This window comes from Hydra vulgaris, chromosome 04, assembly GCF_038396675.1.
Source record: "Hydra vulgaris chromosome 04, alternate assembly HydraT2T_AEP".
Taxonomy (NCBI): domain Eukaryota; kingdom Metazoa; phylum Cnidaria; class Hydrozoa; order Anthoathecata; family Hydridae; genus Hydra; species Hydra vulgaris.
In genome coordinates this window covers 11427020-11450000 of record NC_088923.1, presented here as the reverse complement: position 1 = coordinate 11450000, position 22981 = coordinate 11427020, and the positions used below count along the sequence as shown (strand labels likewise).

At 28.2% G+C, this 22981-nt stretch overlaps 2 protein-coding genes across 4 annotated transcripts in view; both read left to right on the top strand.

Moving 5' to 3' along the window:
* Positions 1-3815, top strand: part of LOC101235686 (protein PF3D7_1417600) — a 56239-nt gene extending 52424 nt beyond the window's left edge. For all 3 annotated transcript variants that reach the window (XM_065795450.1, XM_065795449.1, XM_065795448.1), the window contains one exon: positions 1-3815. This exon is cut by the window's left edge and continues 2395 nt beyond it. In XM_065795450.1, the coding sequence (XP_065651522.1) occupies positions 1-3665 (3665 nt within the window). In that variant the 3' untranslated portion in view covers positions 3666-3815.
* Positions 3816-17462: 13647 nt separating this feature from the next.
* On the top strand, positions 17463-18560 carry LOC124818172 (E3 SUMO-protein ligase ZBED1). The gene has a single exon (XM_065794903.1). It carries the CDS (start codon positions 17463-17465, stop codon positions 18558-18560), a length of 1098 nt encoding a protein of 365 aa, XP_065650975.1.
* The last annotated feature ends 4421 nt before the right edge of the window (positions 18561-22981 follow it).

Genomic DNA, 22981 nt, shown 5'->3' with positions numbered 1-22981 from the left:
GTATCAGCTCCTCTGCAAACTACTTTAACAACTATGAAAACAGTTATGGAAACTTACCAAATTTTTATCAGTCACCATGTACTAATACGGTGTGCTGCAATAATTCTCCTTGTTTAAATGATCAATTTAAAGATAAAAAAAATAAAAATAAAAATAAAGAAAGTGAGAATGACGATAACAGTATAAATTTAAAAATAGAAAATACATACAGTCAGGAGGACACAACTACAAAATCGCCCACACGTAGACCGACAAGAAAGGTGTTAATTGTTTTTGCACCAACTCAACCACCTAAAATAATTTATGCCCCACCACCAGCACCACCACCACCAATTTATTCAGTCCAAGCTCCAAAAACAATTTACAAAACTGTATCTATAGCAACCACTCCAATTACCAATCAAATACAAGTACAACCAATTGCAACCAATTACCAACCAAGTACAAGCTCACCCCGAATAGTCAATGTAGCTGCTGAACCAATGGTTACAAAACCAGTGTATGTTATTCGTTATATAAATCGTGTTCCACAACCTTCAAAACCTAAAATTGTTGTTAACAATCGTAAGGTTCCACAAAGAATTGTTACAGCACCAATGGCTGCTGAGAAAATAGTTAAAAAACCATTACAGAGCTATCAATTCAAAAGACCATCTTTCTATAGAGGTTCTAACAGACTTTCTAATTACCAAAATAATATTAACACGGAGTATAACAGAAGACCTGTTTCTATTAACCGATATTCAAATAGAAATACGGGTAAACTAACTACTAGACCTACCTCAGTTAATCGTTATTCAAATAGAGTTCCTAGTGAACTAAATACACGACCTACTTCAATTAATCGTTATTCAAATAGACCTCCAAGTGAAACAAGTACTCCTTATGAATACAATCCTTTATCTAAATATTCAAGGAAATTAAATGCACTTCGTCAGAAAAACCGATTTAGGAATAACTTACGACCTACAAATTCAACAGTTGATCAGGATTCATTGAATTATGAAGAAAATCCAAATTATTTTAACCCAACAAAGTATCAAAAAAGTATAAATAAATTCCCTGTCAAATATCCCTTCAAAAATAAACTGCAAGGTTCAAATAATGACCCATCTAACGATCCGGAAAATTCATTATTATCTTCTTCATTTGTGCACACTAAGCAAAGAAATTTGGAAAATGAAGCAGAAGAAGAGGAAGGAACTGTATTTGATTCTGAAGATGTATTCGAATCAAACTCAGTAGATGGTAATTCTTCTAAGGATAAATCATCAAGTCAAAGTGTATTGGAACTTGCAAAAAATAAAAAATTTCGCAATCAGTTAAAGAGTATGAAAGGAAATGATAATATTGAAAAGCTTGTCAAAGGAATAACCAACCACGCACGTAATTCAGGAGCCATACCAATGTCAGATATTGAAGAAAGAATTTCTGATCTTTTAGCCGAAGCCATTGTTTCTGCTAAGCAGACTAGTGGTTCGAAAAAATACAACGAGAATGGTTTCAAAAAAAAAGTCAATCCATTGAGTGAGTTTTTTGAAAACGGTTTAGTGAGACATAATATTGCAAGCAGATTATCAAATTATTTTTCTTATGCTAGTAAAGGACATAGCAACAGTGAACATAAAGAATTGCTTCAAAACCAAAAATCAAATGTTAATAAAATAACTATAAAAAAAAATGATTTGAATTCTAAAATTGATTCATTAAACGCTTATAGTACATTGTTCAAAAACTTGACAAGTGGAAATATAGAAAAAGCAATTGGAGCAAAGCGATCAAAAACAATTACAAAAAATGAAATATCAAAACAAAATCTGTTTGGTTTTCCATCTTCAAACAACAAACTTTTAGATATTGCAAAGATAAATTCCTCTTCAAAAGTTCTTGTAGCTAAATCGTTACAAAATGGTAATAATGGTTTTACAAAAAATCCAAAATTAAATTTTAAAGTTCCAAATTTAAGACTTAAATCTCAAAACCCTGTTGTTACATCAAAACAATTACCAACAGCCTTTATTTCACAAAAAACAAAATTGAAACCCATAGTTAAAAATGCTTTTAAAATAAATCAACGTTTTAATCAAAATCCTCAATTAAGTTTTTCGTTAAAAATTGATAAAAATAGTAATCAACAAATTAAAAACACGTCTAAAATGGAAATAAAGAAAACATATCAAAAAGCTAAAGATAGATATCCTGAAAATAACTTTCGAATAAAGTCTAGTCAATATACGATAAACAATTTCAATACACAAACAGTTAATCGGCTTAAATTCAAACCAACAAAAAAGGATCTGCGTGCTTTACACCCAATATCTACTCAGGTTCTAAAATTTATTCTCCCTTTAAAAAATAACAATTACCTTTCATTATCAAAAAATGATAATCGTTTTTCTCCGGGCATTAAAAGTCAAAAATACATTTTTTCAAATAAGCAACCGCAAAAAAAATTGAACTCTACACAGATAATAAACATACGTAATCCACTTCGTAATTCGAATACAGGAAAAATAATAAGAGAACCGCAAATAAATTTCTATGCACAAAAATCGAAAAAGAAACCGCTAAGCATTTCCAAAGCAGTACAGTTAAAAAAGACGCCGAATCACACATTGGATACAGTAAAAGCAATACACATACCAAAATATAGACTAGATGCACCTAAAATAATGAGCACACCGCAACAAAACTTGCATGCTATAAAAATCAAAAAAGGTACAGAAAAAGTTCTTAAACAACAACCAATTTTTATGTCACCGATGAATATAGAAAAAACTAATTGGCTTTTATTTTCAAAAAACCATTCCTCGTCTGCTTCAAATAAAAATGATAGTACTAACATTAATAAGAAACTTTCTGGCTTGACTAAAAATAAAGTTTTAAAACTCCCTTACTCTTTAAAATTTACTAAAATGCGTGAAAACTTGAAAACTGAAAAAATACATAAAAATCCAAAGTATTTAGAAAGCAAAAAACTGTTAGCTTTGAGTCCACAAGCTGTCGCCATGTTGGCGTTTGCCGATGAATTAGATAAAAAGAATGAAAACGAATTAAATCTTAAGAAAGTTTGGGAAGATAAAAACAAAATGCAGCAAGCTATTTTAAAAAAATACAAAGATAAACTGTTTCAAAGTAAAGAAGGTTCTCTTAAAAAAAAGGAAAATGATTCAGTTAGAGACGTACATAAAAATATTCATATTGAGTATAACAATCTTATTCGTAATATCCAAAATAAAACCAACTACTTAGTAACCAATCACCTACCAAAATATATTGAGATGGAGTTTGAAGCTACAACAGCGGCTCAGCGGCGCATAGCTTATCCAACAATGAGAGAGCTAAAAAGAATGGTAATAAATTTTCATAACAAGAATTCAATAAAAAACATGCTTGAAATTGAAAGAAAAATTCAAGATGTTACAAACAGCTTAGCAAAGTATAATCAACCAACACCAAGCGGCAGCCATAAAGCAAAAGCCAAAATTAAAAAAAAGATGCCAAAAGAACTTTTGAATAAACAAAACAATGTATCGAATAAAAATAAAATAGAGACACCTTTTACTCCAACACGTTTGATAAGTAACTGGTTTCTCTGGAACAATTATCTGTCAAAGTTAGAAAAACAGAATCCTTCTAGAACGATTAAACTAAAAGATTCATGACATCAGTAAACTACACACAGTACATCACAACTCAAACATTAGCTGAAGTACACATATTTTAAGCCTATATTTTTATATCTTTTGTATATAAACTATTAATGAATTTTATTTTGTATAACTCATTTTATATTTTTTAATTTGTAGTATGAACGCATTCTACTTTTTTAGTCAAAATGTACGCCAAGCATTCGAAGTAGGGTGTTTTTTTTAAGTAAACCTAATAAAAACATAACAACATTGTTATGTAGAACATAACAAAAAAGTTATAGGCAAGTGGTGAAAATTAACGATTTCTTGTATTCACTTTCTCCTTTTTTAACTTAAAAACAAATAACCCAAGTAGAACGTGATTACAAAAAGATTATTTTAAACGCACTATTAGCATGCATATGAAAGGTTTTAAGTTTATTCCACCCATCAAACTTTTGTAAAATCTATATAATTTTTTTTTAAATAATATAGAACTTTGGATATAAAACCCATAAAAGTAAAAAGAGTCTATGAATCATTCGTTTAAAAAGAATGATTTATCACAACTAACAGTGTAATAAATGTGCAGGTTCGCAAATTTGACGTCAGACATTACAGAGTATTTAATGCTTTAATTGCACAAGAAATGGCTAAAAAAACACGGCTAAAATAAATTTATAATATCATTAATACCATTACTGAATACTACAAATACACTTAGCTCATCCCATTTTGACTCATGAAAAATTTCAATACACGAAGTGTCTCAAACTGTTCCCAAAGTATTGTTTTTTCAATTTAATTTTTTAATTTTTTTTTGGATGACTATTTATACTTGCGCCACTCTTTCAAAGGTTAACTTTTTTATAATCAGCGCAAAAAAAAATTTACTAATCATTAACTCTATACTTCATTACAAAGAATTGAAGATTTTTATCTATACCGATTGTGCGCTTTTTTATTATTATTATTATATTTGTTAACTGGTAGTATTTTAAAAACGCACGAGTTCGTAAGGAAATAAAAAACGTGATTTTCAAACACAATATCGTTGAGACCCTATACACAGCAATTCGAAATTTATTAGATTCTTTTGATCTCAGTTCCCCTACTTCGAGCACTGGCCATTTAAAAGGGGTTTGTGCAAGATTAGATAAGTTTTATGGCCGACCATTATTCTTGTTAACCTTCCGCCGTCATGTTGGAGAGCTTCACATAGTCGCAGCCGTAAATAAAACTGTTAAGTCGGAGGATAAACTATTTAAATCTCTGAATTAGAGCTGAGATGGCGTTAATCCAAACAATAAGACGATAGTTGCAATTTAATCACCAGAATGTAAAGGGCAGCTCCTTGGAGAAGTAGGCTCTATTGACGTTTAAAAGAACTCAATAGACTATAAGAGATTAGGAAATAATAAGATAAAGATAAAATTATATCACTTTAAAATACCATTATGCAAAAAAAAAAAAATGTAAGTTATATATAAAAGTTTAATTAATTTTTAAAACTATTTACATTAAGATTCTTGAGAAGTGCAGAGATTATTGTGAACTTGCGGAAAAAAATCAAACCATTAGGTAAAAATTAATAAAAATTGAGCTATTTCACCCGCCCAAGTTATTTGCAAAGACATTTTGCTACATGAAATTCAAGTTGCATTTTCCAAAAATCAAGTAGGTTCTTACTATGAGTTATAAAACAGTCAAAAAGATCAATAGATCTTTTTAGTCTTACTATTTAACGATAATATATGTCATAAAAGTAACAAATTATTTAAAAACATTGTTTTGCCTAAAAGTTTTAAGTCAGATTTAAAAAACAAAGAAGATTACTCTCAACCAATTTTTTTGTCACTGACAGACTTATCTTAAAATCAATCAGAAATATAATAGAAGTAAAATCAGAAATACCACTTTGATTTTATCTTGTCAAAATTAAATGTAGGGGAGAGTAGGGTGGAGATGGGACAAAACATTTTGCTTATGCTGCTTTATATTTTTCAGAAAAACCATATAAGTTGGGTAAAATTTTAGTCCAAAGAATTGTCTAGGGAAATTATTGCAAAACTCATTACCTATCTATTGAACCAAGTTCAAGGCATTGGTTTTTAATGGTTCACCCCGTGTCGGGGTGAAATGTGACAAGTTAAAAAAAATATTTTCAGCATTATTTTATTCTGTCTATTCTACTCCTTATATAACATACCAATACAGAAAATATATTTAGGTTTAAGCAAAATAAGATATCATTCTAAAAGGTCGCTTGATATTTAAATTGAACCAAAATTACGTCGATGTCTCATGGGTAACTTTTTTGCTTTTTCTTAACTTTATCTTCCTTTTTTCTTTTACATCCTGTTAAACTTTCAACTAATTCATTTCTTGTTGATGTGACAGTCAACAACAGAGACCTAGAACATTTTTAAAGTTTTTTTGAAGTTTCTTTGTTAACCTTTATTTTCTGCTGTAAATTTGATTTTGAAATTTTATACCCTTGTGCAGCTGCTTGTGGTGATAAGCTTTCAGATTTGACAGACATCACAGTGGCTTTTATAGTATAAGCACCAGGCTTTAACCAATTTGTCACTCTTTGGTATTTTTTTGGCATCTGAAATACCATCTCCATAATTAAAAAATTATGCAATTTTTAATTGTATTACCGAAATCCAGATTAATGTCGATGAAAATAAAGTAATATTACAATGAAACTTATAATGAGATTAAATTTAAAAAGGGTTATAGTGAAAACATAAAAAAATTAATTTAAATTGAATTTGAAATATGCTAAAAAATATTTGTCAATAAAACAATACTAACTGTGAAAGATGTCTTTATTAATCAGGCTAAAAGTTCAAGACAAAGAAATCATATGTAATTAATTTTTCTATGAATAAAGATGCACAGTAACATAAAGTAACATTGAAATCTTATAATAAACACAAAGATAATTTTCCTATTCACTTGCTTCTGTTCTGCTTTTTATAAAAAAAAAATTAGTAATAAAAGTTAAAATATAGTAGATTCAAAAAGTAATGAAATTGAACAGTGTCCCATTTCACCCCAAGTCTGCTGTCCCAAGTCACCCCATCACTAGTAGGAAACCTTTATTTTATAAAGTTCAATATAATGATCATATTTTTCAGTAATTAAATTAGACAATAGTGATTAATTAAAAACTGTATAAGATATATGCAAACAACACATGAGTGTTTAATATTAATGATGTCTTCAAAATGTCTATAAAATAAAAATATAGACAATAGTGATTAATTAAAAACTGTATAAGATATATGCAAACAACACATGAATATTTAATATTAATGATGTCTTGACAATCCAGGTTGTTAGATTTTCACAAATAGTTTGAAAAAAAGTACTTATAAAACTCAAAAAAATTAGTTATTATAAACTTATTACAGATATAAAAAAACTTTGCGTTTTTCTGCTGAGATATTGCCATGTCCCATCTCACCCCATGTTCCATCTTACCCCGTTTTCCCATTTCCATGTTAAGCCCGTATCAAAGAAATGACATGTTATTGTTTTCGAGTGGTTAGCATCAAATATTTGATACATATAGGATTCATCTTATCAATGTCATTCGATCCATCTGTGCCTAAGGAATATGGATGAACTTTACAATGGTCTACAATGTAATTTCGACAATTTGGAGCAAATGATTCGTTTATAATAGCCATTGTTTTAGTTCAACTTGCTGCATACCTTTTGGCAATTTTACTGTCTGGAAAAACCTCTTTAAAAAGAGATGTAAGATGATCGGAGGTGGCTAAAGAAATGTTGTTACTATTACCTCAGCATTAATTACTTGATTATCTAATGTTGTGTCAGTTTTTAAAAAGTTATTTAAAGAAGTTTGCTTTTTTAATGCAATAACATTTGCTTTGTGACTGTTTTTTTTGCAATAATCAGATACATCTTTTTTTTTTTTTTTTTTGGTTCTTTTTATTACATTATAAATAAGCATTTCGTTACAATATTTAAAATACAAATATATAATAATAAAAACATATATATATATACATATAATAATCGTTACTAAATAATAAAAGAACGCGGAAACTCGTAGAAGACTATACGGTCTTGTCGTCGAGTACCGCTAAGAAATGATCGTGTTAAAATTTATAAAATATTTACAAGATAAGAAATAAGTTAACGAAGTAAGAAACTTAAAATATTCCGTTACAAATACAAGATACATTATTATATATTACAATTGTTAATGATGCATATATAATTTTTATAAATCAATAGTTAAATAGGGGGTAAAAAGGAAGATCACTAAATAAAAAAAAAAAAAAAATCAAAAGTATATTGTTACATCTTCAATTGTAAAAATGAGTTCTTTAAGCTTTCGTTTAAAAGAAAAGTAGTTACTTTGATGAATAAAATCCTTAGTAAAATTTTTTAAAACTATTTTATTCCATAAGAATGGTCCGCGATAATCAATACAAAATTTAAAAAGATTTGTTTGAAAAATGGGCTGCTTAATAAAATTATTATTCCGCAAAATGTATTTATTTTTATCTTTCGATGAATACAAATTATGGAAAGAAATAGGGGATGAATTGGTTTTACATTTAAACATAAAACAAAGAATATTAAAAATGTTAAGCTCATGTATATTAAAAACTTTCATTTCAAATAATAGAGGCTTGGCATGAGTATAACGGTCTTTAAAATATATGAGACGTGCTACATGCTTCTGCTGACAATAAAGAGGTTTAAGTTTAATTTTCTTTGCACTACCCCAAGCAATGTTTGCATAGTTTATGTGACAATGAATAAATGAGTGATATAATTGTACTAAAGTACGTTTATTTAAAACATTTCTTGCTTTGTACAATATTCCTTGATAAGTTTTTAATGTGACTTTTCCATGTAAGATTTTCATCTATACAAACACCTAGAAAGTTGGTTACTGTTACTTGTTTAATTTGTATATTGTCAATAACAAGATGAAGCATGTTAATTGGCAGTTTATGTTTTTTGATAAGAGGATGGAAAAGAACCCATTTAGTTTTATCAATGTTAAGAGATAATTTGTTAGTCTTAAACCAGTCAGATATTTTGATTAACTCGATGTTCAAGCAACTAAATAAAGTAGGAATGCTTTTGTGTGACATGAATAAATTGGTGTCATCAGCAAACATAATTGTTATTAAATCCGAGGCTTTGTATAAATCATTAATATAAATAAGGAAAAGAAGAGGTCCTAATATGGATCCTTGAGGAACTCCACATGTAATATTTAACAAATTTGATGATAATGTTTCATCGGCGTAAACAAATTGTTTGCGATTAGTTAAATAACTTTTTAACAATTTTAAAACATTGCCTGTTATACCACAACATTTTAATTTTTTAGCAAGAGTTTTATGATTAATGGTATCAAACGCTTTCGCTAAATCAATAAATACTCCCAATGTGAATTTAGAATTATTAAATGAGTCTGATATACTTCTTGTAAGCTGAATAACTGCATGCTCTGTTGAATTATTTTTTTTAAATCCATATTGCATGTTATATAATAATTTGTTTGATAAAAGGTGATTGTATATTCTGTTGTACAAAATTCTTTCTAAAATTTTAGAAAAAACAGAGAGGATAGAAATTGGACGATAGTGTTTAACATTAGTTTTTTCTCCTTCTTTAAATATAGGAATAATTTTTGCTATTTTTAAATCATCAGGAAAAACTCCCTGATTAATAGAGCATTTAAAAATTTGGAAAAGTATGTCTTTTAAAACGTCAAAACAGTTTATAATAACGTTCCCATTGACATCATCTGGACCAACTGCTTTATTTGACTTTAACAATTTATAAGCACTTTCAAACTCTTCAAAAGACAAATCAAAAAAATTTAGATACGAGTTTAGAGGGTCATATGTTGCCTTAAATGATTTTTTAGGGTTTGGAATTATTTCGGCTAGGTTTTGTCCTACAGATACAAAATATTTATTAAATTCGGAAGCAATTGTTTTTTGATCAAGAATAAAGTTATCATCTACTTTAATAACTGAGGGCAAAGATTGCGATGTTTTTTTAGTGTTACCCGTAATTTCGTTTATTAGTTGCCAAGTGCGTTTAGAGTTTAATTTGTATTTTTCAAGTAAATTAGTGTAATATATTAACTTTGAATTTTTCCTTAGGCGTTCAAATAGTCTTACGTAATTTTTATAATTGGTCTTACTCTCAGTTGTTTTCAATTTTAAATATTTAATATAAAGTTTTTGTTTAATTTTAGATGATTTTTAACTCCTTGATGATGACAAGTTAGTTTTTTAACACACGGAACACAGTAAAGTTGGTAAATATTACCTTTAACAGCCCTAACAGGGTAATCTTCGCACCATGTTGAGTTAAATTTTTATTTGTATGCTTGCTTTGACGCCATTTTTAAAAATTCGGATTTGATTTATAATATAAAAAAACTCATGTTTAAAGCTATTTATAAGTCGGAGCCGGTTTTATGATCTGTTTTGTTCACTTAATATTCATTAGTTTTTGATGTAATCACAATCTTTTTCAGAATATATATTGTTATTATTTTAAGCTAAAATATTAAGAGTAAATTGAAATAAAAAGTTCTTCGGAAAATTTTTAAAATTTACCGTGAGAATTTTGGATCAACTGTGAGACCGTGAGGTTCGTTATAAAACCGTGAGTCTCACGGTAAAATCGTGAGAGTTGGAAGGTCTGTAAATATAAAATTAGAAACAAATTACTTCAGTGAAGTAATTTGTTTCTAATTTTATATTTAGGTAAAAATTTATAGTCAGTAAATAAATAAAACTATTTATTTACTGATAAGTAGATAAAAAGTTTTAAAGTGTTCATCTGTATATTTATCATTAAGTTTTTTATTATTTTAACTAACCTGTAAGTTTTATATATAACATTGTATATATTATTTAAAACTTACTTTCATTGTAACAGTGAATCTTAACATCATATCTAAATTGATATCAATAAATTTAATTAACTATAAGGTTATTTATTTATCAAAGCAATGACTGTTTTGATAAATAAATAACCTTATAATTCATTAAATTTTTGGATATTAATTTAGGTATGATGTTTAGATTGATTTAAATTTATATATTTTCTTGAATTGATTTATGAAAAAGTAGTTTAGATAAAATGTTTAATGAAGAAATTTATAATTGGTATTTAACGTTAAAAGATACCTCTAACAATTGTAAATTTTGCAGTGGTTTTAATGTTCAGCTCCTCTGCTATGAAAAACAATTAGCTACAAAGATAAATAGATTAGTTGATAATATCAGAAAATTAAAGAAACAACGCAAAAATAAAAAGTTGGATTTGTTATTAAGCGAAGCCTTTATTCCACCTGTGACAAATATTCCTAATAATACATCTATTAGTTCTGAAGTTTTTAAAGAAACAATCCTTATCAGTGAAAACAAAATGCTCAAAAAAGAAAATAAAAATTTAAAGAGGAAACTTGAATCGATGATGGATTTAGAATTGAATTATTTTAAGCATCTAAAGGATTTTGAAGATATGTCAAGCAATCTGCAAATACTTATTTCAAAAAACTCTTTAATTGAAAGTGAACTAAACAATGTTAAAAAACTTTATTGTGAAAAAGAAGAAAAGCTCAATATTATTGAAAACAAATTAGAACTATTAAAGTCCAAAAATAAATCATTTAATTTTAGAAATTTGAATAAAAAAATATCATAATACTCAACTGGAAATTAAAAAAAATGAAATAAATTATAATATTCATTAAAAAATGAAACAAAATATAAATATTGCAATTAAAAAAAAAAAAAAAAGATATTACTTCAGTTCTTGAAAATTCCGATATAATCATTTCTGAATTAAAAAACGAGAAAATAAAGCTGCAAAAAAAAGTGAGTCATTTAAAAATTATTTTGCAAAATAAAACCAACTATATTAATGACTGCAATATGAAAGATGTTATAAGTTTAGAGGATGAAGTTGTTTCGTTATGTAATAAGACAAATATTTTAAACGAGGAGAACCAAGAACTTCAAAAATTGGTTTCTTTGTTAGATGACGAGAAAGTAATAACATTTGAAGATGAAGCAGAGGAAACAGTTTCTAATATAGAAGAGCCATTGAAATCAAAAGTACTCCTTGCTCAACTTAATTTTTATCGCATAATCTTAGATGTCGATTGTGACAAAAAACTTTTTTGTAAAACAAAGGTAGAAGGAAGCAAAAGAATAAACTTGTCTTCAGAGGAATTATATCAAAATCTTCTTATTGTTATTCAAGCAAGTTTAACACCAAACAAACAATCTTTAACTAATATAAGTAATAATTTAAAGCCTCGTAAAATACGTGATGCAGCTGTTGAAAACAAAAAAAAAGAATTAATGGAAAAAATTCAAGATGCAAGACTAAACAAATTAATAGAGCAATAAAAAAAGCACTCCTTATCAAAATTTATTAACAATCCATCTGATTTTGTAGGTTTTTCATACAACATCGTGTTAGAGAAGAAGATGCTCATGAAGCATCTTGGGAACGTGCGCAAGTGGTTCAAATTGATCAATTAAACGGTAGACGAACTACATACCTTGTTAAGTATGATAACGAACCTGATGAAGTATGGTCATTTCCTTTATTAATTGATTTTGAAAAAGGTGATCTTATTCTTTGTAGCTAGGATTGCAAGGTAATTTTATTTAATGTAAATTTAGAATAATGTTATAGTATATATTAATCTTATTTATTTTATTGTTATGTTCCAATAAAGTGTTTTTACTGCATTTGAGTTCAGTAGTTTTTATCTTTATAAATAGTATGAATCATATCTGATATGTTTATCTGTACCAATTTTGTTTATTTGTTGTTGTATATTTGCAGCTTAACTGCACATTATTATTAAAAAAAAAAGTTTATGCAAAAATACTATTACTTTTACATGAACTGCCTATCAAGTAAAGGAAAGAATCCAGAAATGGAGGGCTAACCTTAGGCTAATTTACTATTACTTTTACATGAACTGCCTATCAAGTAAAGTAAAGAATCCAGAAATGGAGGGTTAACCTTAGGCAACATGACAGCTCACTGATGGAGTGCAAAGTCCTATGGTTTACCTTCTCGTTGGTGCACTTCGTTAAGTAAGTTAGACAACTTTGTCTAACTTATCAACGGAATAGCCAAGGCAAATTATGTATAAAATTGCATAAATTTACAGATATGATGTCTGCAAAGTTTTGAATGAATTTTGAAAATTGAAATTTCTGTGTTCAAATAATTTGCAACATATCGTCAAACTTGGGTACATTAATAGTGCGATAATTTATTTCGAAGAAAAAACGATTTCAGACATCTTTAAAAAATTTAAGACAAATAGATAGATAAGATAATCCGTATAAGTATTTTCATGACTGTTAGTCTGTGTTAATTCCGTATCTGTTAATCTATGTACTCTCAATTTCCTAATACAAGAGGGAGGGGGGGTAATAAAAGTGGGGGTGGAGAGTTTAGTCAAGATTTAATAAACCGGGGGGGGGGGGGGCAGAATTTACACTGAAAGTTTTATTACTTATCAGTAACTAGTATATATTTTTTAATTTTTAAGCCTGATTTTCACTGATTTTTTTTTTTAGTTTTTAGATATCATTTTTTTGTTAATAACAAGTAAAAATTAATAAACGGGAGGGGGTCTTAATAAGCTTAGGGTGGGTGGCAAAGTTTCTCAAAAATTAATAAACGCCCCCCCCCCCCTCTTTCAATTATAAACTCGAGAGTACGCGATCAAATAAAGCCAAACACAATAAAATAGAACAATTCAACGAGTTTTTCATTCATTGTTTTCAAAATTTTCAAAAAACTTAAAAGCCCTAACCCCATTAAAAAATAGAAATTTATCGTAGATCTTTTATCTACGATAAATCTATCCATAAAATATTATCGTAGGTGCTGAAAACAATAAATTAGTCGAAACAGTAGACTGTAAGCGGTTGAATCTCTTTTTGAATTTATAATAATACTGAAATTATTAACAAGTCGTTGACTAAAGTCTTTTTTGTTTGTGTAAAAATAGATTTTAGATTTATGTTTATTTTGTACGTATTTTGACGTTTTCGGCCTGTTTTATTTGGGTCCACGTTGTTCAATTGATAATTTATTAATAAAAAATAAAATTAATTTATTTTAATAAAAATAATTTAAGTTAATATTTATCATCAAAGTTTTGTTACGCTTAACGTATTATAAATTAGAACATTCAAAAATTTATTTTGTACAAAAACATTTAAAACATATTCAAACTATTATACTGTTAATTGACTATTTCATGGTACGTCTGCGTTAACTCTCCAAAATATTCTACTTATGAATTGTTCAAATAATTTGGATTTACAATTTAATTTCAAATAAAATCTTATTATAAGTTAGTTTACGCAACTTTTTATGCAAGAAAAAAAAAAGATAAAAGCGTTTTTTTTTGGGTGCCAAAAATTTAACGAGATACTTTAAGAAAATATTTCATAAAAAGTCTGTGAATTGAAAATATTTAAACACGTATATCTTTGGAACTAAATAAGCTACAGAGGTGGTTGAAACCATTTTGAAAATGAAATATAATAAGGAACATAATGCATTTAATATAAAAAATATTTACATTCGCTATAAATATTGCCTAAACTTTAAGAAAGATATTTCGTCATAAGAAATTTAATTTATTCAAGATAAAGTAGAGCGTGTGAGGAGCATTGAAAAGCTTTAGAAGCTACTCCAAATAAAGAGTTCTTGTAAGAGACCATTAAAAAAAAGAAAAAGAGTGGGTACAAGGAGCTCTAGCGACTGCTCCCTCATCATTGGCGATAAGTCAATAACTTAAAACACTTTGAATGGTTCTAATAATTTGAACTTGATCCAATACCTATATGCAAACTCGAAACCATAATAATACATTTAAAAATAATTTTGTTACATACTTTTTTGAGATATTTGTCTTGAGCATATTATATATATATATATATATATATATATATATATATATATATATATATATATATATATATATATATATATATATATATATATATATATATATATATATATATATATACACATATATTTATATATAAATATACATATTATTAAAATTCAATAAATACGGCTGCGTATAAACTTTTTTGAAAAAAATATATTTATTTTTATTTCAATATATATTATTCAATATTTCGCTGATCTATTGTAATCAGCGTCATCAGGTAAAATAAAAATCGTTATAATAAAAACAAACCGTTAAAAAGATAACATTAAAAAGAGCATGAAAAAATACAAAATAGGATTCAATGATGACGTCAAATAATCAAATAAAAAATGGTCCCCAAGCTTTTGTTGTGACGTTATCACCATCATCTCTATTAAGAACATTTTCGCCATTTCCTAACGCTTGTCGAACTTTAGCTTTGTTTATTTCCAGGGATTCTCGAATTTTCCGAATATGATTTTCTGGAACTACTGACTATAAAATCCTGCTATACAATACACTGTTGAACAAATTAGCTAATAATTTTATAATCAATGCTTTTTATAGAACACCAGCTGGTAGTTTAAAAACATTCAAAACTTATCTGCGCACATTCCTAAACACAAAAAATATATTGCAAAAGCATGTTTACGTAGTTGGGGATATCAACATTGACTTACTCAACCATGCCTTAAATAGTGAAGCAAAAACTTTTATTGATATTCTTCTCGAATGCAACTTTATCCCAACTATAAACAAAGCAACAAGAGTAACTAAAAAATCATCGACATTATTAGATAATGTTATAACTAACAATTTTCATAATAGCCGTTTTAAAACTGGTATAATCAAGACTGATTTAACCGATCATTTTCCTATATTCCTTATTACTGAGAGCGTAACTCTAAATAATGCTACCCACAAATCAACAGTATTCATGAGACAAATCAATGAAAGTTCCATATGCCAATTTAAAAATTTAATAAATAATTACGTCGATTGGAATCTTGTACTGCAATCACACGATGTAAATAATGCTTATGATTTATTTCTAAACCAATTTTCTAAAATGTATGATAAGGCATTTCCTTTAAAAGTGAAAGTAATAAACTCAAAGTCGGTTGTATCCCCATGGATGACCAAAGGCCTACTAAAATCATCAAGGAAAAAACAAAAATTGTATGATAAATATTTAAAAAATAAAACTTATAAAAATGAAACTAATTACAAAAATTTAGGGCTGCGGAAATTAACGATTAATTAATCGATTAATCGCTAATTTATTTAATCGATTAAAATTTCTTTAATCAGTAATATTTCGATTAATTTTTGCCGGTTTTCCGTTACTTATTTTTTTTTTTTTTTTTTGCCGTACATATATATATTTACAAGTTTCGTAATTTATAATAGTAATATAAGTTTCCTTAGTCAAAATATATAAACGAGATTATAATTATAATTAAAATAGTACAGGCAGGACTTCAAGAAGATCGTACTGATCTTATCACGAAGCCCTTACAAGTGAATAATATATATTATGTTCAATATAGGTAATATATTATATATTAAGTACAACTAGTTGTATTAAAACTACTCGAATATTAAAGTTAACTTTAATATTCTTCAATTAGAATAAACTCAAGATTACCTGTTTCTCTTGTATTATATTTATTAACGTTATTTATAAAGAAATTATTTGTGAAGTGGTATGGTACTTGGCCTAATTTAAATTTTAGCATGAACAATATATTTTGATATCTGTTAATTTGATAAATGTTAAGCATAAAAATTTATAAAAAAAATATATCGTTTTCATATAAATCATTCGCAAGGAAGTTATTTTCAGTTTTAAAAGTTTTAAAAACGTCTTAACGCAACTTTTCAAAATCAATTGTTGTGTCAAAATCAAGTCATTAGCCATGACGAAAAAGAGTATTAAATTTAGAATTTTTCAATAGAATTCGATAAATATAAAATAAATTTTGAAAGCGCGTATCTTGAAAATCTCGACTAAAAATTTTGTCATATTTTAAAATACTTACTGACCTGGGAACATTATCTTACATTTCTATATCCGTTTCTAAAGTAAACAAAGTTTGTTTTGCAAATATGGCTGCGGCAACTAATGAAAGCAACGTTTCTGTCAAACATTTAACTGGAAAGTTAAGCAAGCATTTTGTTTTCAAGTTGAATGCTGATGGTAAAGTAGACGAAGGTGACAAAATATAATCAAACACATCACTGACTTAACACCTTCAGCACAAGCATCCTCTGAAATATCAACAGGTTGTCGACAGTGAACGTAAGATGACCCCTCAGATAAAATCAATCACCAATTTATTTACGTGTCAGTCAAACAAGCCTGTCAGTGAAAAGGTCTCAGCCGACCTGAAGGTGGCAATAGCTCATTGGATTGCCAGTTCTGGACGTCCAACAGCAATTGTAGAAGATGCTGGACTAGAGGCGGTGCTTCGTATTGCCCTTCAAAACCAGACTTATACTTTGCCCAGTCGCCGTACAATCGACACTGTCATTGGAGAGATGTACAATGAGAAGTTGAATAAGCACAAGAAAGCTCTAGAATGCATTCATAGTATTGCTCTAACTACTGACTTTTGGACCTCCACCAACAATGAATCGTACTGTGGGTAACAGGTCATTGGATTGATTCTGAATGGAAACTGACGTCTGTCGCTTTAGCTTGCATAAATGTTGAAGAAAGGCACACTGCTGATAATGTTGCCAGTTTCTATGAAGAGTTTGCCGCAACGTGGAACATTCCTGAAAAAATTAGCTGTGTCGTAACGGACAGTGCACGAAATATGGTTGCTGCTATAGGACGGACGGATTACAGCCATATACCGTGTATTGCACACTGTCTTCAACTGAGCATACTAGCAGGTTTGAAAGCAGCTGATTCATCTCCTATTCTGGCTAAATGTCGACACCTAGTTGGACATTTTAAGCGCAGTTCAAGGAATACATCAGAGCTAAAGGCCAGCCAAGCCAGTACCTCTATTAGGTCTGACGATGTGAAGTTTCACAAATTGCAGCAGGATGTAGCTACGCGGTGGAACAGTACCTACCTAATGTTAGCCAGATTGCTGGAAGTGAAAGATGCCATTAAGCAGTATCATATTGACCATCCCGAGAATTACACTGGAGATAAACTAAGGGAGTTGGACTGGGAGAAAATGTCAAAATTTGTCTCGGTAATGGGTCCACTTGCAGATGCTACTGAGTATATTGGTAGTGAACAGTATGCTACATGTTCGGCTGTACTTCCGTTAGAAGCATTTTTGCGCAGACTTCTGCGGGTTAATGATGACGATCCAGGGTATATAGCACGTTTCAAATCTGCAACACTAAATGACTTCTCAGGTCGCATTGAAAACATTGATGCATTGCCAACGTTGCAAATGGCTGTGGCATTAGACCCACGTTACAAGAAACTCGGCTGTCTCTCAAGAGAGAAACGTGAAGCAGTTTGGACAATACTTTCTAATGCATTTCGGGTGTACTGTAACCAAAGACAAAGAGCTGAACGTGAAACTACTACCAGCACTGGCGAGGCATCAGAACCTGTGCGTAAGAAACTTACTCTGTTGGTCAGCGACTCGGAATCGCAATCCTCATCAGATGAATCACAAACAGTACATGGCTCACTGGCTGAGCTTACACGATATCAAGAAGAAGGTGTAATTCCAGAAACTGAGAATCCCCTCATGTGGTGGCAACTGAACAGGCATCGTTACCCTAACCTGAGCAGTTTTGTGCAGACAATTCTGTGTGTACCTGCTACTTCTGTTCCTTGTGAAAGACTGTTTAGTTCGTCAGGGTACATTGTCAACAAACTGCGATCTTGTCTACTTCCAGAAAACGTTGACGTCCTCGTTTGTTTACGTGACTGGCTAAAGTGATGCCTACTTGTACTTGTCAATTAAACTGAATACAGTATAGCAGGCATTAAGTGTCTTGTTTGTTAACGTTTGTGAATACTGTAGTTAGTTAACGTTTATCGATAACAACTTCACCTCACCAGTGGTGAAAAGCAGGTTATTCTGTCGACTTCAGAATTAATCGAAATTAATCGATTAATCGATTAAAATTTTAGACGATTAATCGAACAAAAAAAAATTAATCAGTACCAGCCCTACAAAAATTATAAAAGTTTATTTGAAAAAACTAAAAAACGATCAAAAGTAAATTACTATGCTAAACTGCTTGAAAAAAACAAAAGAAACCCTCAAAAAACATGGAGTGTTATTAGAGACTTAATTGGGAAAAATAAAATTGAAAAAAATAACTTACCGCAAAAACTTATTATTGAGGGAAAAATGATTTATCATAAAGAAGTTATTATTGAGAAATTAAACAATTTTTTTCTTGATGTTGGCCCAAACCTAGCAGCGAAAATTCCAGTTGGTCAAAAAAAATTTGATTCATATCTTGCAACAACTGATTTAATTATGGAAGAACCGATTTTAACCAAAAGTGAACTACATACTGCTTTTAATAGTCTGAAAAAAAATAAAAGTGCAGGTATAGATCAAATTAATGTTAATGTAATTAAATCTGTTTTTGATATTATCGAACCCTCATTATTCCATATTTTTAATCTCTCCCTTAAATCAGGTCATATTCCAGATAAACTAAAAATTGCAAAAATAACACCTATTTTCAAATCTGGCGATGAGACCAATATTTCAAACTACAGACCAATCTCAGTCTTACCCTGCTTTTCTAAACTAATTGAACGCATTATGTACAACAGACTTTATAAATATCTATCTGAAAATAAGATTTTATATGAAAATCAATACGGTTTTTAAAAAAATCATTCTACTAACCATGCAATAATTGAATTGGTTAAGCATATATCAAATGGATTTAATAGTGATTGCTATAAAATAGGGGTTTTTATTGATTTATCCAAAGCTTTCGACACAGTAAATCATGAAATTCTTTTGAAAAAATTAGAAAACTATGGTGTTAAAAATCAAAGTTTACTTTAGTTTAAATCATACTTAACTAACAGAAAGCAATTTGTACTTAAAGAAACAAAAGACTCAAAAAACAACTTAATAGCTTGTGGAGTACCCCAAGGTTCTATTTTGGGACCATTATTGTTCTTACTTTATATAAATGACTTATATTTATCATCAAAAGTATTAAATACTATATTATTTGCAGATGACACTAATTTGTTTTATTCCCACAAAGATATTACTGTTCTTTTTAAAATATTTAACGATAAATTAGATAAGATCAACGAGTGGTTTATAAGTAACCGACTATTATTAAATGTAGAGAAAACAAAATTTATCCTATTCCATAAACCTAGTAAAGCCGAGAATATTTCTCTTAAACTACCCAATCTTTTAATCAATAATAAAATAATTAAAAGGGAATTGACTACAAACTTTCTGGGAGTGCTCTTAGATGAAAAATTGTCATGGAAATTTCATATTAAATATATTGAAGGTAAGATCTCAAAAAATATTGCCATGTTATACCGAACAAAACCTTTTCTTAATAACGAATCTTTAAAAAATTTATATTTTTCGTTTATACACAGTTATCTTTCATACTGTAACATTTCCTGGGGTAGCACTAATCACACTAAACTCAAAAAAATTTATATTAAACAAAACATGCTTGCAGAATAGTATTTGGGGCAAATAGAAAAACACAATGCGAACCTCTCTTACGTCAGCTTGGAGCTTTAAATATTTATAAGCTTAATATTCATCAAGTAATGTTATTTATGTTTAAAGCAAAACTTGGGTTTTCTCCAGTAAAATTTCAATCCTACTTTAATGAAATCTCCCTTGAATATCCAACCAAATTTTCAGTGAATAACTTTGTGGTTCCCATAAACCTTTATAAATTAAGTTCGTACCAAATTCAATATCGGGGACCTTTAGTTTTGAAAAAATTTCTTCCAATCTTTAGTAAAAAACAAAACTTCGTTTTAAACTGCACTTTGCAAAGTTTTAAGGATGATTCAAAACGGTATTTACTGAACATGGAATTCGATATATTAGATTTCAAATACCTTTTTTGAAAACAATTTAAAGGTTTGGACTGAATCGTTTGAAAATAAATTAAATCTTTATCACTTTCTTTAGCTTTTATTAAAATGGTTTCTAACCATTAGTATAAAAGATAACGAAAATAAAATTGTCTTTTTCGTTCATATTTTTGATGGTATTAAATAATCAGCCCAAATACTTATGTTTACATATATTGCTTTTTTTTTTTTTTTTTTTTTTTTATTTAAACAACGCTTTTTTTTTTGTGTTTTTATAACTTTCATGATTTTCTGTCGTTTTTACTTTTTTATTTTTAAAATTATTCTGCTGGAAGATTGTTAGCAACAAATTATTTTATTGCTGAAGTATTTGATTTGTTTTTGTTTTTGTATTTATACTGTCTTTTTGTCTTTTATCATTTATTGTGCATGTAAATTTTTGTGTGACGGGGCTCGGTGATAAGACAACCTGTCTTCTTCTTGCTCCGGCCAGGATTTTTCTTTTATTGTAATTTCTTTTTTGTAATATTTATCAACGGCAAAATAAATAAATAATAAAAAAATAAAAAAAAACTCGAAAACCACCAAAAACAACTTAACTTTCTAGATATTAATATTACAAACACAATGCATGGAGCTTAAAATTTCAAATACATCGAAAAGAAGACACAACTAATATTCAACTTAAACCAAGTTCAAATATCAATTCTAATATTAGCACTGTATTCAAAGGGTTTTTAAGCCGTGCAAAAAGAATATGTTCTCAAAAATACCTCCAACAGGAAAATTGATTTTTTAATCAAAATATTTGTTGAAAACGGGCATGACAAGAACAATTTAACTAATATCGCTAGAGATTATAATAAATTAGATGAAAAATATGCCAATTATCAACCAACTGACAACCAACCATTTATAAAGCTACCATGAATACCAATTGTTGGCCCCAAACTTAGAAAAGAGTTTAAAAAACAAAACATAAAAGTTATATTTACATCATCTTCAAATTTAAGCAATATATTCTGTAACAATAAAACAAAACTTCCTTCAAATACAAACCCAGGCGTCTACCAAATAAAATGTTCATGCAACTCTATATACATTAGTGAAACCAAAAAGAAAGTTATATCAAGATGTATTGGGCACCAGAAAAATAGTAAAAAAGGAAAATAGGCCAGTTCTGGTGCTACTGAGCATTCCAAATCATGCCAAGGTATGTTTGACTAGTTAAACCCGAAAACCATATCAGTAGCACCAGAAAATCATATTCGGAAAATTCAAGAATCCCTGGAAATAAACAAAGCTAAAGTTCGACAAGCGTTAGGAAATGGCAAAAATGTTCTTAATTGGGATGATGGTGATAATGTCACAACAAAACCTTGGGAGCCATTTTTTATAACATTATCTGACGTCAACATTTAATCCTATTTTGTATTTTCTCATGATTATTTTAATGTTATCTTTTTAACGGTTTGTTTTTATTAGAACGGTTTTCTTTACAACGATTTTATTATACCTGATGACGCTGATCACAATAGATCAGCGAAATATCGAATAATATGTATTGAAATAAAAGCAAATACATTTTTTTCAAAAAAGTTTATACGCAGCCGTATGTATTGAATTTTAATAACATTGTTTCGTATAGCAAGAAAATGACTTTCAAAAAAAATATATATATATTTATATGTGCATATATATATATATATATATATATATATATATATATATATATATATATATATATATATATATATATATATATATATATATATATATATATATATATATATATATATATATATATATATATATATATATATATATATATATGTATATATATATATATATATATATATATATATATATATATATATATATATATATATATATATATATATAGCAAGAAAATGACTTTCAAAAAAAATATATATATATTTATATATATATATATATATATATATATATATATATATATATATATATATATATATATATATATTTATATATATATATATATATATATATATGTATATATATAAATATACAATAATCGTTATTAAAAAATAAAAGAACGAGGGGGACTCGTAGAAGACCATATGGTCTTGTCGTCGAGTACCGCTAAGAAATGTTTGTGTTAAAATTTATAAGATATTTACAATATAAAAAATAGGTTACAAAGTAAGAAACTTAAAATATTCTAGAATAAATACAAGGTGCATTATATCTATCATATAAGTATATTACAGTTGTTAATGATGCATATATAATTTTTATGAATTCATGTTTAAATGGAGGGTAAAAAGG